This window comes from Cnephaeus nilssonii (genome assembly GCF_951640355.1).
Source record: "Cnephaeus nilssonii genome assembly, chromosome: 18".
NCBI classification, from domain to species: Eukaryota; Metazoa; Chordata; class Mammalia; order Chiroptera; family Vespertilionidae; genus Cnephaeus; species Cnephaeus nilssonii.
The window spans coordinates 45,077,266-45,090,445 of NC_137089.1; the positions used below are offsets into that span (position 1 = coordinate 45,077,266).

Below are 13,180 nucleotides of genomic sequence, written 5' to 3' on the forward strand. Positions count from 1 at the left end.
CATTCAGTTACCATGCTAAGGAAAGTTAAGAGGCAGCCCAGACACTTGCTAAGCTGGCGTTCAAGGGTGACCTGCCCAAGCATCTCGAGGCTGCTGTCTTTGACTTAAACAGCCTGGCCTGGCTGCACTGCTGAAGCTGCCAAGAAAATAAACCAGGATTCCCGAAGGCTTTTCGAGCTGGAGTCACATTTGCAAATCTTGTTTGGAACAGGCTCTTGACAAAGATGGTTCCTCCCTGTGCTCCTACCGCTCTGGCTTGGTTCAGTGCAAGAGGGCTACCAGCAGTTTCTGGAAGTCCCCAGAGGTGTCCGAGCGAACCATGTCAGAGAGGGACTTCTGATACTTCTCTTGGAACTTAGCTTTTATCCCCTGAAGGTCAACCTGTAGGAGAGAAGACAAGAGCAATGGAGACAGCATTTACAGCGCGTTCACCATAAATGCAGCAGCACTATGCTAAGCATGTTATTCTCATTGGCTCATTTATGCCTCAAAACAACCTTTAGAAGTGGGGACTATTATTCATCCCATTTTGTGGATGAGAAGGGGAAAACTTGAGTTCAGCTCCCCAAAGGTTGCAGAGGTGTCTATGTGTGTATATTCCAGTAAAACTTCATGGATACTATAACTTGAATTTCATATGATTTTTACATGTTGCAAAATATTACTTTTCTTTTGAAATTTTTACAGTTATTTAAAAATAACTCATTCTTATGTAGCAGCACTGGACAAAAGACAGAGATTTGACATGAAGCCTCTTTTCTTCTTGTACCCCGATCAGCAAGGGCATCGGTGCCAGTCAACAAAATTCAAATCCACTTGTAGGACTTACTTTGAATCTAATTCATTGGAAGCTTGAAAACCTAGGTGCTAGAAGTGGGGACAGGACTCAAGAAAAACAAATTAAAAGATTGTTCTGCTCTCAAGACTTACAACCTAGGAAGGGAGAGAATACTTGTCATAGAAAAGACATAATTCCAGATGGAACATAGTGAGTCTCATAAAAGAAGCACAGCACTGTCTTTAAGGAGGAGTTTTGTTGCTTTTTTTTCCTTAACTTTTTAATTTAAACTCTATCTTGCTTTCTAGACAGACCTATAAGCCATCACTCAAGTTATGATTCTTTTGACTCCTGTCCCAACTAGAGAGCTGAACAAGAGGGAAAGATGAGAAGAGGAGAAGGTGGGTGAGTGAGGAATTGTTTGAAGTGGGTGCTGAGTAGCAGAGAGCTGGAGCAGGCAGGTGGTGTCTGTCTCCCTGCTCCCCTGGCTGGTGCACCGCTTGGCTGGGGGTGGGACAGAAAAGGGGGACTGAGGGCACCCTGTGGCTCTATTCTTCTACCATGATGCTTTGGGGGGGTTAATGGTTCTGGCTAACTATAGCTGGCGAGAGAGAGGAAGAGAGAGATAGAAACATCAATGATGAGAGAGAATAATTGATCAGCTACCTCCTGCAGGCTGCAGGCCCCCTACTGGGAATTGGGCCTGCAACCCAGGCATGTGCCTTGACTGGGAATCGAACTGTGACCTCCTGGTTCATAGGTGGATGCTCAATCATTGCGTAACACCAGCCAGGCAAGGGCTTGAATCGTTCTGAGGGCATGGTCCACATGTGGAGATGACCCAGGACACATGGTCAGTGCTGAGATGGCTGAGCATCTGGGCATGAACACTCCATGGCCCGTACTGGAGTGGACATGGGACCCTGAGGAGCCCTCTGGACCCATTGTTCCCCTGGGGTCTTGTAGAATCCCTGCCCTGCTCTCCGCCTGCCTGCTCCTTTGAGTGCCTCAAGACTTTGGTTGGGGGGTTAAGTTGCTGAGACAGAGAGACGGAGAAGACAGAGACCTGGAGAGGTAAGGGAAAGAGAGAGATTTAGAGCCATGGAGGAGAGAATGAGGACTGCTGGAGAGGGGCAGAGAGACAGAAGAAGGGGAAGAGGGAGGAGAGAGAAGCATGGACTTTAAGAGAAAAAGAAAACTATGAATAGGGGAGGAGGAGGAAGAGAAAGAGGGGGAGGAGAAATTCCAGGAATAGAAATAAAAACGAAAGAACAGTCTTGTTGCTAAGCTATACTTAAAAACAACAGGGTTAGATGTTAAGTATTATTTGTCAAAAGCTGTGGGCCAGAATTTGGGTTGGTATCCTTCCCCCTCCATTTAACAATTTTTTGAGGGAAGATGTCTGTGGTTTTCAAGTGCTCAGTTACACTTCATTCTCCAAGGCTTCTCCTACTGCAGCTGAAATGCATTTCCCTTTATTTTGTCATTTCTTCTGTGTGTGGCTCTATATTCCAAAGCCTTTGCTATGAATCCTGACAGCTGCTCCCTAGCTTTGGGTTAGTCATCCCCCTGTCCTTTTCTCTGTCCCTCTCTTATCCTCATGCATTCTCAAGGGGTACAACATCATTCCTACCAGGGCAAAAAGTGGTTCTTACAGGGCAAAAAATTCAATCTTTTTATGTAAAAGTACCTATAAATGGAGCATAAACAAGTATACAGTGTACTTGTGGTTTTGACATTTCTTGACGGAGGGAAGGGGAGCAATTAGGAAAAAAATGGGTCCAAATTCAGTGGGGTGATTGATAATTTAAAAAAGGTTGAGAAATATTGTCTTGTATTGATGTGTTTCTTGTGCAAAATCGGGCTTCTGCACATTAAATAAAGGCCTAGCTCAGGAGTTAGGAAAGCGTTTGCTCATTGTCTGTGCTGCTGGGTGACGAAGGCCATCGCTAACCTTTCAGTGTCTCAGTTTTGCCTTCCATGAAATGGGACCGAGCCTAGCTGCACCGCCCAGAAGGGCTCCGCCAGATCCCCTCAGCACACCACACGAGCTTTCTGGAGCCACAGATGACAGAAATGGAAGCGGCTGTCCTTATTGTATATTTACAAAAAGAGACAGGTTGAGGCATAGCACAAGGTCTTTCAGAGTCCGGAACACAAAGGATGTCTTTGTTTTACTTTTTCTGTAAATAGGCCCTTAGTAAAAATGATTTGTTGATGACATGATGGCAAAAAGAGAAGTCACAGCCTGCTACTTTGGAGTCGAGTGTGTCTTACCTCAGCCCTGGTCACAAAGATGTGAATTAGCGTCTCCTCATCGGTCCCCACACCCTTCATGGACTTGTACAGACGCTCAGCAAAATAGCCCTCCTGGTCGCGGGCACACCTCACTGGCGGGTGAGGGAAAGGAGAACATGAGGCAGTCACATTTGGTTGAATAACATGGAAGGAACAGAGATGGCCCAGAATGTCACTTGGAGGCAACTGGATTGTGAAGCAGATGTTAGAAAGGAGTGAACTCCATTCTGTTATATCATGGGATCTGGAAGATTCCCCAGGTCAGGGCACCTGAATGCTTCAACCAGAATCGAGTCAAAACCCCTCCCAACAAATAAGAACCCCCCCCTTCCCCGCCCCGATCCCTGAAGACCCTTCGCCGGTGGAGGAACGCTTGGCCATGCTCAGGCTCTCTCTGCAAAGTTCATGCTTCTCACCAGCAGCAATAGCTTCCCATCTCAGTGAAATCTCTGACACTGGAGTTGGGTCCGGAGAGGAAACAGATGGACCGGCAACCTTGCTGTAACACAACTTCATGATGTTGGAGATTCCCTCGGTTGGCCTGCAGCCTACTTTCCTGTGCTAAACAACCTTCCTTCCCTTTGTTTTTCTTCCCTGGGTTTGTTCTGTGAGTCTCATCTCTGGATCTTTTCCAGGTTCTCCACTCTCCTCTTAGTTTGCGGTCTGGGATGTGGGCTTGATGAAATGTTCGATCTTGCCTACGGGTCACCTTCCTGGGATGCTGCTAGTTGCTCTCTCCTGGCCCTCTCCCTGCCTGCCAGCTTTGATCTGACCCACACGTTAATGAGGCATGGGTTTGACTCACCAAGTAGGAGAGAGGATGCACCTCTGGGGGAATCCGTCATTCTTTTCTCCCCTCCTCCCAGCCTCCTCTAGGCCCTGATTGACTAACACTTTGGGGGAAATGAGCCATTTCCTCTTTAGGTTGATGACATTTACCTAGAACACTTCACGTTTTTTATGTTAGTGATTGATAACAAGTAATAACTTCAGCATACGCCTGTAATGCACAGCCTTCATATGTCCTTAATGGAAACTCTCGTTTTCTAGGTCATTGCCCATGTGTTGGATGCTTACAAGGAAGAGAGAGGAACGGGATTAGGGAAGCAAAGTCAAAGTTGGGGGTCTGTCTTCTACTTTTGTAGGACATGTGTCAGCCATCAGAGTGTCGATGGACAAGAAAAACCTAGATCCAGTTGTCTGGCCTCTTCAGCCCGAGAACAATCTAAAAGCTACTGGATTGGTGGTGGCTGTGATGGGAACCTGTCAATTTGGGGAGTAGCATGTTTGGGACTCTGTGATCCCCAGACATTCTGAGCTAGTGCCCTCACAATCTCTTCCTAAAGACCATCTCCTGTGTGGTACTAATTGATGGTGACATGTCTGTCTGCCTAATGTCCACGTGCTCTACACAGGTGTCTTCTCGCCTGGCATTCCGTCTTCCTGATGTTTTGGGGAGAGAATTCTCAGCTTTTCTTCTGTAGATAATCTATGCTTGGTAACAACCTCTGTCCTTAGCTGCAGCAGAGATCCCTCAGAAGTTTGGATGGGGCTTGCTAGGAAAGATATGGGAATAATGAGTGAAAGGCCGGGCAGCCATCCTGCCCCCAAGGCTGCCTCCTGCTCCTTCTTATGTCACAGCAGGTGTTCTTACACTCCAGGGAGCATAAGCGAGGCCCTCGGGGGGGTCCTGTCAAAGTGTAGCTTCCAGGCTCCGTTCCTGGAGGGTCTAAGTGGGTAGCCTGCAGTGGGCCCAGAAAAATGGATTTTCACACTGTCGGGGGAGTCATTTGGTCTCACAGCCCCTCCTCCTTGACTTCAGCCATAAACCGGCATCTGTATGAGTTAGGTGGGAGTATGGGGTGAGAGGCCTGTCTAGAGAATATAGTCATGAAGTCATGTCTGCTAGCGGTCTTTCCCAGCCGCTTTTATGTTTGCTACAATGGAGGACACCTACGCGCTGGTTTCACGCTCCCAACTACAGGGACTGAGTCTCTCCCTCCTCTGACATGCTCGCTCGGGCTGTGTTTGTATTTGTCATTGCTGTCGCCCACTCGGTTGATTTGTGTGCATCTGCCATGGACTGTAAGCTTCTTAAGAGCAGAATATGGACCGATCCCCACACCTAGCAGGACCCCTGGCCCAGGCAGGTGCTAAGCAAGTGTTAAAGAACTGAATGGTTTTAGTACTATTAATATTAATAAGGGTTCATTCATCAATAATTAATATTCATGAAGATTAATCTTACTCTTTTGACTGAAGTGGTGTTTTCCTGATTCTCTGCACTGTAAGCACAGGAAGGGTTTGGAGCCCCTTAGCTGGGCCATGAGTAAGTCTCTCCACTTACTTAAGACACGCGTTCTTTGAGTCCTAAGGACAGTTGACCATGTACATTCAGTAGAGGCCAGGGCTTTTAGGCCTTTGTACATCACAATAGAAATCCTGCTCATTTGAATGCGAAATGAGGATGGATTTTTTAAAAATCAATTGCTGACATTTAAAAAAATAGTGGGGACGGGGGGTGTGAGAGAAAAGAAAAGAAAGAAGGAGGAGAGAAGGTCTGGCAGTTGGAGCACATTTTTTAACTTCCAGGGCTGCTTTCTCGGTTCTTCCTCTTCTTCTGGGGAAACACCTCTCCATTTCGTGTGCCATTTGGGATGGTGCCCTGGACTCCTTGCCACGGGAGTGTGGACAATGGACAATGCCTTCATTCCAGGGCTTGCAGAAAGGAAAACGGAGCCTGCCAGACACAGCCCCATGCCCATCTCTCTCTGCTATTTCCTGCCTCTGGGCTACCCCTGGAGAGAAGGTCCTGGTGCCTGCTTGGCACAGTCAAGATCTGGTCTCCCTCCCAACTCTTTCTTAACAGACCTCATTCAGTCCCAGTGTTGAAGGGAACCAAATGGAAAAAGACACCCTTGAGCCATCAGGCATGTGCAGCAACTTGTTCATGAGTCCAGAACCTGGATGCTTTTGGGCGGAGGGGGGGTGTCGTATGAACTGCATACCGTTCCCTGACACTGAACAATGGTCCCAGGCTGTTGACAGATGCTCTCAGGGACCTGCAGTCTTAGTGGGACTGTCGTGAGTGCGCTGGCGTGTACCCAGATGACCTCTTCAGGACAAAGGCCCTCAGTCCAAGTGTTGCCTGCTGGCTGCTCACAGCTGAGTGCCTTCCAAGGAATTGTCCTCCAAGGAGGGAGCAGCCTTGCCTAAGCTTGCAGATGCTCCTGGGTTGCCACCAGCCGGCTGCTTGATGTGGGGGCCCCCGTGCCTCCCCTTTGGGCCTCCCAGCTTCAGGACGCCTTGGGGACCGTCAAAGCCCGTGTTGCAACTGCATCACCTCCATTCCCTCCCTTGCCCAGTGCTGCTTAGAGATGTTGTTCCCGGACTGCCCTATGAAAGCTTCCTGCGCACAAAGCTCCGTCCCCGAGTCTGTCTCCGGCAGCCCACCCTAAGCCAGGGACCCGCCGGGCTCTGCTTTACCGAGGGTTAAGTAGGCCTTCTGCAGGTCTCCCGACGTCTCGGCTTCAATGGCCTCTTCGATGTCTTTACCGATGAGCTGGAGAGACAAAGTCCAACCATTAGGTCAGGTTTTGCTTTGGATGCACTTGGGGTTCTTCCTCCACAAAAAGCAGTAAGCTCTCCCAGATTTGGGGATGCGGCCTTAAGGAACTCCTGTCCTGCCTTTGGGTTTGCAGGGCTGACCATGAGTGGGGCTCTCATGGCTGAGGAGTTAGTCCAGATTTGGCCCCTAATGGATTTGGGCCCAGTCAGGGCCACACCCTGAGCCCCAGTTGCCTCCTCTGTAATCAGGGGATGGAAGAATAACGAACATGTATTGTACAGTATAAATAATTCTTTATGTTTATACACAGTACTGAGTTTGCTATGTGTTTTTTAAAATCCCATTTCTAATTTTCTAGGAATTAGAAATTCTAATTTCTAGAAGGCTGTGGTTGTAATCATCTGACCCACACCTTCCTTGTCTCCTTTGTCCTGGGACTGGGGACTCAAGTCTCCCACAGTTTGGGTGAAATACACGGGAAGAACTTGGTCTAATGTTTCTGATAGAGTGGGGCTGCAGGGGCTAGAAGTGAGGGGGGGGTGGGCTGACCACATCAAAATGCCACTTTCCTTCATTCTGGGGTGATTCCAAATGGTCCTATATTCACCACCAGCTCGCATATCGCTCTGCACAGCATTACATATTCGGTCTCTTTCCAAATATTTACAGAAGCTGAAGTTCAGAGTAAAGTATGACTGTGCTTAACCAAGTATCGCCTGGGCGGCTGGGCTGTTCAGGGCAGGCCGATAAAGAGAAAGGAGAACTTTTTGTTGGGTTTGGGAAACATGTTTAAGCATTTGAAATACTGAAACATCTTTCCTAGAAATTATCTTCAGAGGATATGACACAATTGTGATTCTATAAATAGTGGGGGCCCTGAGGACACGCCAGTGGAGTTTGTGGAGTTTATTCTGAAAACACAGGCAAACAAAATATTCTTTGTGATGCAAGCACCATGGATGTGGGGGGAGGAGGGCCCCGATTTAATGAAGCCCCGTTGCTTGGTCTCTTCGTGGTTCGCACACCGAGAGGTCTGGCGTGTGTAAAGGACTGGAAGCCGACCCTGTTGGGGGCTTCCAGTCCCGTCCTTTCCTTAGCTGTCCCCAGCCTTTAGGGGGCTGATGTGGGAGCTGGTGTTTCGGGAGGGACGGGTATCACTTTCCCACGGATAGGGTTCTTGTTCTGTAGACTGAGATTGTGTTTCAAGAGGACATTGTATTCATGCAGGTCTGTGTTCACTAAAAAAAAATCCTCACATGAAAACACTTTCTGTTTCTATTGCTAATGCTGGGCCAGGCGGTGCTTTTCCATTTGCTGTAGAAGCTTAGCCTACACAACAGATAAAAGCAGAAAAGCAGCGCCGTCCTGGGAGGCAGGAGATGGGTTCCCTTTGCCAGCCCTGGGCAATAATGCCAGGGTCTGCCACTCAGGGTCTCTTCGTAGCACAACTCCAGAGGGCACTATTCACACAACACAATGAGAAGGCATTGCTCCTTCTTCCCTGTGTACCTCCTGTCCCATACCCCTCCTGGTAGCTGCTAAGGCACCTCCAGGGGCTCCATGGAACACAAATGAAAATCAGTTGATGGGCCCAAGCAACTGGGACTCTCCTTTTCAATGGCCAGCTTTTCACTTCCAGTTTAATTCTTAGGGGGCTCTTTGGACAAAACCAGGTTTTCTGATCTTAGTACAAATCACATTGCGAGGGTGAATTCCAGACCAGCCTCAAAGGCTTCTAGTTAACCAGGTAGGGAGATTTTTAGAAAAATAGGGATTTAAACCATTTCCTCCAAATTGACAGTGAGCCCACAGCAGAACCCTATAAAATGGCTTTGGCTACAGCAATGAAAGGGCTAGACTCTGGAATGGGCTTAGGAACAAGTAAAGGGGAGGGGAGAAATGGCGAGGGCTTCGCGAGCCTGGGCTGTGGGTATGTGCACCTACAATTTATACTGAGCCCTGTTTGGGGAGCTTACTTTGGCTTTATCACTCCATGTACCCTTCATATTTGGTAGACGGAGGACTGTAATAACCCTGCACGATGCAGCAGAGTTGGGGAACCTCTGTTGCTTGGGCTGGGACTTCTGAGAGCATCTGTACTTAAGATTCAAGTTTAGAGGCAAAGGATAAAAACCGGAGTTTTTGTGCCAAAAATTACAATTCAACACTATGCCACAGAATCTGCTCCAGTGACCGGATGCTAGCATCTTGGTGCATTTAGCCAGAGACCATGAGGAACGTATGGAATGCTGGTCTTAAGATCAGGGTGAACATAAGGGTGAAATCAAGGGTACAGGTCAAGATGAATTACGTTCCAGGGAGGTTTGTGGCAGAGATGAATAGGTGGCATTTTTTAACTGGTTTCATGTAAAGAATCAACAGATCAATAGACTATCCTATTGTCCATTGAAGTTGAGGCTCTGGTTTTTAACATCGTTGCTTCACATACGGGGGCCTCCTCACAGTTTCTCATGTTCATTGAGCACCTATTGCATGCCAGGGACTACGTGGTTTACTTGTGTTAATTCATGTAACCGTTACTAACCAAATGAAGTAGGTACTATTATTATCTCTACTTTATGGTTGAGGGAATTGAGGCACAGAACCCTTAATAACTTGCTAAGGTCATACAGCTGATAGCACAGAGCAGATTTCTTAAACTTGAATATGCATCAGAATCTGGAAATTTATTAAAATACAGACCATAAGCCTCCGATCCCAGAGAATCTGACTTAGTAGGGCAAGGGTGGGGAATGAGAATTCTTATTTTTAACAAGTTCTCAAGTAGGTTTGATGCTGTTGTTTCAGGATTAATATTGGCAGAGAGTAGCCTTACTCAGGTAGTTAGTAGTTTACACACACACACACACACACACACACACACACACACACGCTCTCATGTATGTGTCTTTATAGTCATTGGCAATGACAGCCATCCCAGAACCTCCATCCACGGCCCCAGTCGTGTGGGAAGAAGGTCGAGGTCACAGAGAAGGTTTTCAGCTCAGTCTACACAGCTCCAGGCGTAGAGGCCCTGGGAGTGTGGGGTCAGCTGCCTTTGATCATGTCTCTGGGCACGATTTGAAAGCAGAGGGCCCTCAAGGCTTATATACAGTGATGATAAAATTCTGAAGCTTTATTGTCTTTCCATCTGCTGGCAACCCATAGGAAACACTATTTCGAGTGAGGAGCAGCCAGCTCCAGCCGAGGTAGGAGCTCGGACTGGGGAATCTTGGAGTTCTCATCCACTTTCTGCTACCGACTTGCTGTGTGGTCCCTGATACGTTACAGATGGCTCCTTACTCACAACAGCCCTTCCTTGTCCAGCAGTCATGGGCCACAATGGCTGTTCAGCCTACATTATAGTTACGTTATTGTTGTGAAATTGAAATGAGATACAGGGCACAGAAGTGCTTTGAATAGTTAAAAGCACTCCACAAATATAAAATCGGAGACCAAAAAACTTCTGATACTCCCCAAGAGGCTTCTTGCAATTAAAGACCCGTGTTTAGGGAAAGACTCTCCATTAAGTGCCTAAAATACTTGTAGCTACTTCACTTTTTTTGGCTTAAACGTATCATCAGATTAAAAAATTAATTGTATAAAAGTAATTTATACACGTTTCTTCAGGAGTGTACCTCTGAGGGATATCACATCCATCTTGGGAGTGGTAAGCACTTAAGTTAGAATGATAATAAGAGCAAAGGTCTGCATGCTTACTGCTTGCCAGGTGCAGTCCTGAGCCTTTTATGTTTGCCTATTTAGCTCACGAATTAACCCCCTGAAGGTGTACTGGTGAGGATCATGGCTCCTGCTTTACAAATGAGGACGGAGAGGGTAGGTCCCATGCCAGTTGTAGATCCAGGATCTGAACCTGTGTGCTCTGATTCTCAGGCTTTGCTCCTGAACTTGATACTTCTCTGCTTTCCTAGCCTCCCTTATAAAGCAGTGTTTCCCCAACTTGGCATGGCCCTTGGAGCTGGACGATTCTTTGTTGTAGGGGACTGTCCTATGTATTAAGATGTTTAGCAGCATCCTGGCCTTGACCCACTAGATGCCAGTAGCACACAGTGTGACAACCCCAAATGTTTCCAGACATTATCAAATATCCCTGCGGGGGAAGTTGGGGGGCGGGCAAAATGACCCCTGATTGAGAACCCCTGTTGTAAAACAACTCCCCAGACCCCAGTTCCATATTCCAGATTGTGGCTTCTCTTAGAAATAATTTAAGACTCGGTTTCAATGTGAACTCCTTGCCCTGGTGCTTGATCACTCACAATTTGGTAGGCTTGAAAGGTGGCCCGTAGCTGCTTGTAGCTCCTCTTGGCCAGGACTTCATTGAAGGCCAGTTCGTCAGTGCCCCAGCGGCCCTCCCCTGCCTCCGGAGTCAAACACAAACATTTCATAAAAGCCTTTTGCAAAAAGACTGAATAGACAGTGTTGGGACCAGGAAATGATAAAATATACTTTGAATAGAAGCCAAATTGATTGACTAAACACTTTAAATTTCTAACCCATGAGTATACTTCACTTAATGGTTTATATTTATTTATACCCCCTCCCCCCCTCCTACCTGGTTACAAAATGGATCTGAGGTGGTTAACCCCCGAGTATAAGAATAGGAATAATTCCTTTAGGTTCATGATGACTGTAAATATAAAATAATATTTTAAAGATCATACATATTTTCTGAGTAACTCCCATGTGCATTAAATAAAGAAACGTTTGTTGGAAATAAGGCTAATACATTTTTAGAAAGATGTTGCCGAGACTGGCACGCCTGCCCACTTACATCATACAGCTCTTTGGCATCCTGACCAGCTAGATCTTTGTCCACATCATCTCCTTCATCACGATTAGCCTAGAAAAATCGACATGTTGTTATGAACTTGAGTTCCTGCCTGACCACAGAAAACAAAAAGGGGAAAAAGGGGTGGTTTCAGAGGGGTAGCCTGGAGAGTCAGCCTGGTGAAGCGCCGCTCTTTGCTGCCATCTTTTGGGCACAACTGAGTAGTTTCAGGACAACACTTGTTTGTTTTTTCTTTCCTTTTTTTTTTTTGTAGGAATCAGGTCACTCATAAACCCACTGACCTCTTAAGCAGGCTGAAAGCAACCTCACAGTGTCCCCTAAGGTCAGTCTATTGGAAAGCTAACAGTCTTCCTGTCAAAATATCAAAGTTCACCTACTAGGGACCCAGTCCTGAAGAACCCTGAAGGTTGGCTATGGAAGGTCTTGAAGTCTAACCTAAATCCTTTGTGGCAGGGAATTCTAAGATGACCCTAGTGGCCCTCACCCTTAGATAATCCCTTTCCCTCGACTGTGGGCGAGATGTGTGCATATAATGAGATAGCACTCCTGCGATTATGCTGTGTTAACATGGCAAAGGGGATGTTTACAGATGTGATTAAGATCCCTAATCAGTTGAGATTATCAAAAGGGATAGTGTTCTGGTGGGTCTGACCCAATCAGGTGAGTTCTTAAAAGGTCAGAGATGGAAGAAGTCAGAGAGATGAGCTCCTGCAGGCCTGGAGAAAACAACTTTGAACTGTCTATGGGGGCACATGACAAGGACTGCAGATGGCCTCAAGGAGCTGACAGTGGTCTCTGGTTGACAGCTACCAAGAAAACAGGGACATCAGTCCTACAGCCACAAGGAGCTGAAACCTGCCAAGCTTCAGTAAGCTTGGAAGAGGATCCAGGTCCTCAGATGAAATAGTGGCCCTGGCCTGACACCAGGGTCTCAGCCTGGAGAGACCCTGAGCAACGGACTCTGCTAACCTTAACAGGATTCCTGACCTGCAAAAGCGGGGAGATGGTAGATCCGTGTTGTTTTGAGTTGCTGAGTTGTGGCGATTTGTTATACAGCAGGAGAACACTTCTATACTTCCTACCACAGTCCGTCTATCCACATTGAGAGGGCTGAGCAGAGGAAATGCACAGAACTCATAAGAGGGATGTGTCAATAAGATATGATGCTGTCTGGCTGGAGGTCTGGCTGGGAGCTGTGTCCTTGCAGGGCCAACTCGGAAAACCCCACTTTCCTGGCCAAGCTCCCTGCAGTGGTTCTTACAGGGAGACAGAGTTGTGTTGTGAAAAGGGCCCTGCTTGGGGTCAGATGGTCTGGTTCTGGCTCCTGGGCTGGGTCTTACTCTGTGTAAACCTGGGCAGGTTACCCATCCTCTCCGAGCTTGACTTTCCTCATTGACAAAAGGAGGTGGTGAGGCTCAGTGAGATAACTCAGCAACTTTCAACCTTCTTCACTTCATGGCACATAAACTAATTTCTAAAACTCTGCAGCACTCCGAAAAATATATTTTTTGCCTATCTGACAAAAAAAGGTATAATTTTGATTCATGTACACCAGATGGCTATGATTGTGCTGGCTGTTGTCATTTTTTTATTTGACAATCTAAGGGAAAAGAGCTCAGTGCCCCTGACTGAATAGTCCGATATTGCGTGTTTTAAAAGTTCTTGCAGTGGACCCGTTGAAAATACCTGAGGTACTCATTAACAAAAAGGGATTGTAAACTGCAAA

At 47.0% G+C, this 13,180-nt stretch overlaps 1 protein-coding gene across 1 annotated transcript in view; it reads right to left on the reverse strand.

Moving 5' to 3' along the window:
- Positions 1-255: 255 nt before the first annotated feature.
- Positions 256-13,180, reverse strand: part of ANXA13 (annexin A13) — a gene marked incomplete at its 5' end in the record, with an annotated part of 60,279 nt that continues 47,354 nt past the window's right edge. The window contains 5 exons of the mRNA XM_079796313.1: positions 256-381; positions 3,056-3,168; positions 6,563-6,638; positions 10,922-11,023; positions 11,437-11,505. Coding sequence (XP_079652439.1) covers positions 262-381; positions 3,056-3,168; positions 6,563-6,638; positions 10,922-11,023; positions 11,437-11,505 — 480 coding nt within the window. The 3' untranslated portion in view covers positions 256-261. The remainder of the gene's footprint in view (positions 382-3,055; positions 3,169-6,562; positions 6,639-10,921; positions 11,024-11,436; positions 11,506-13,180) is intronic.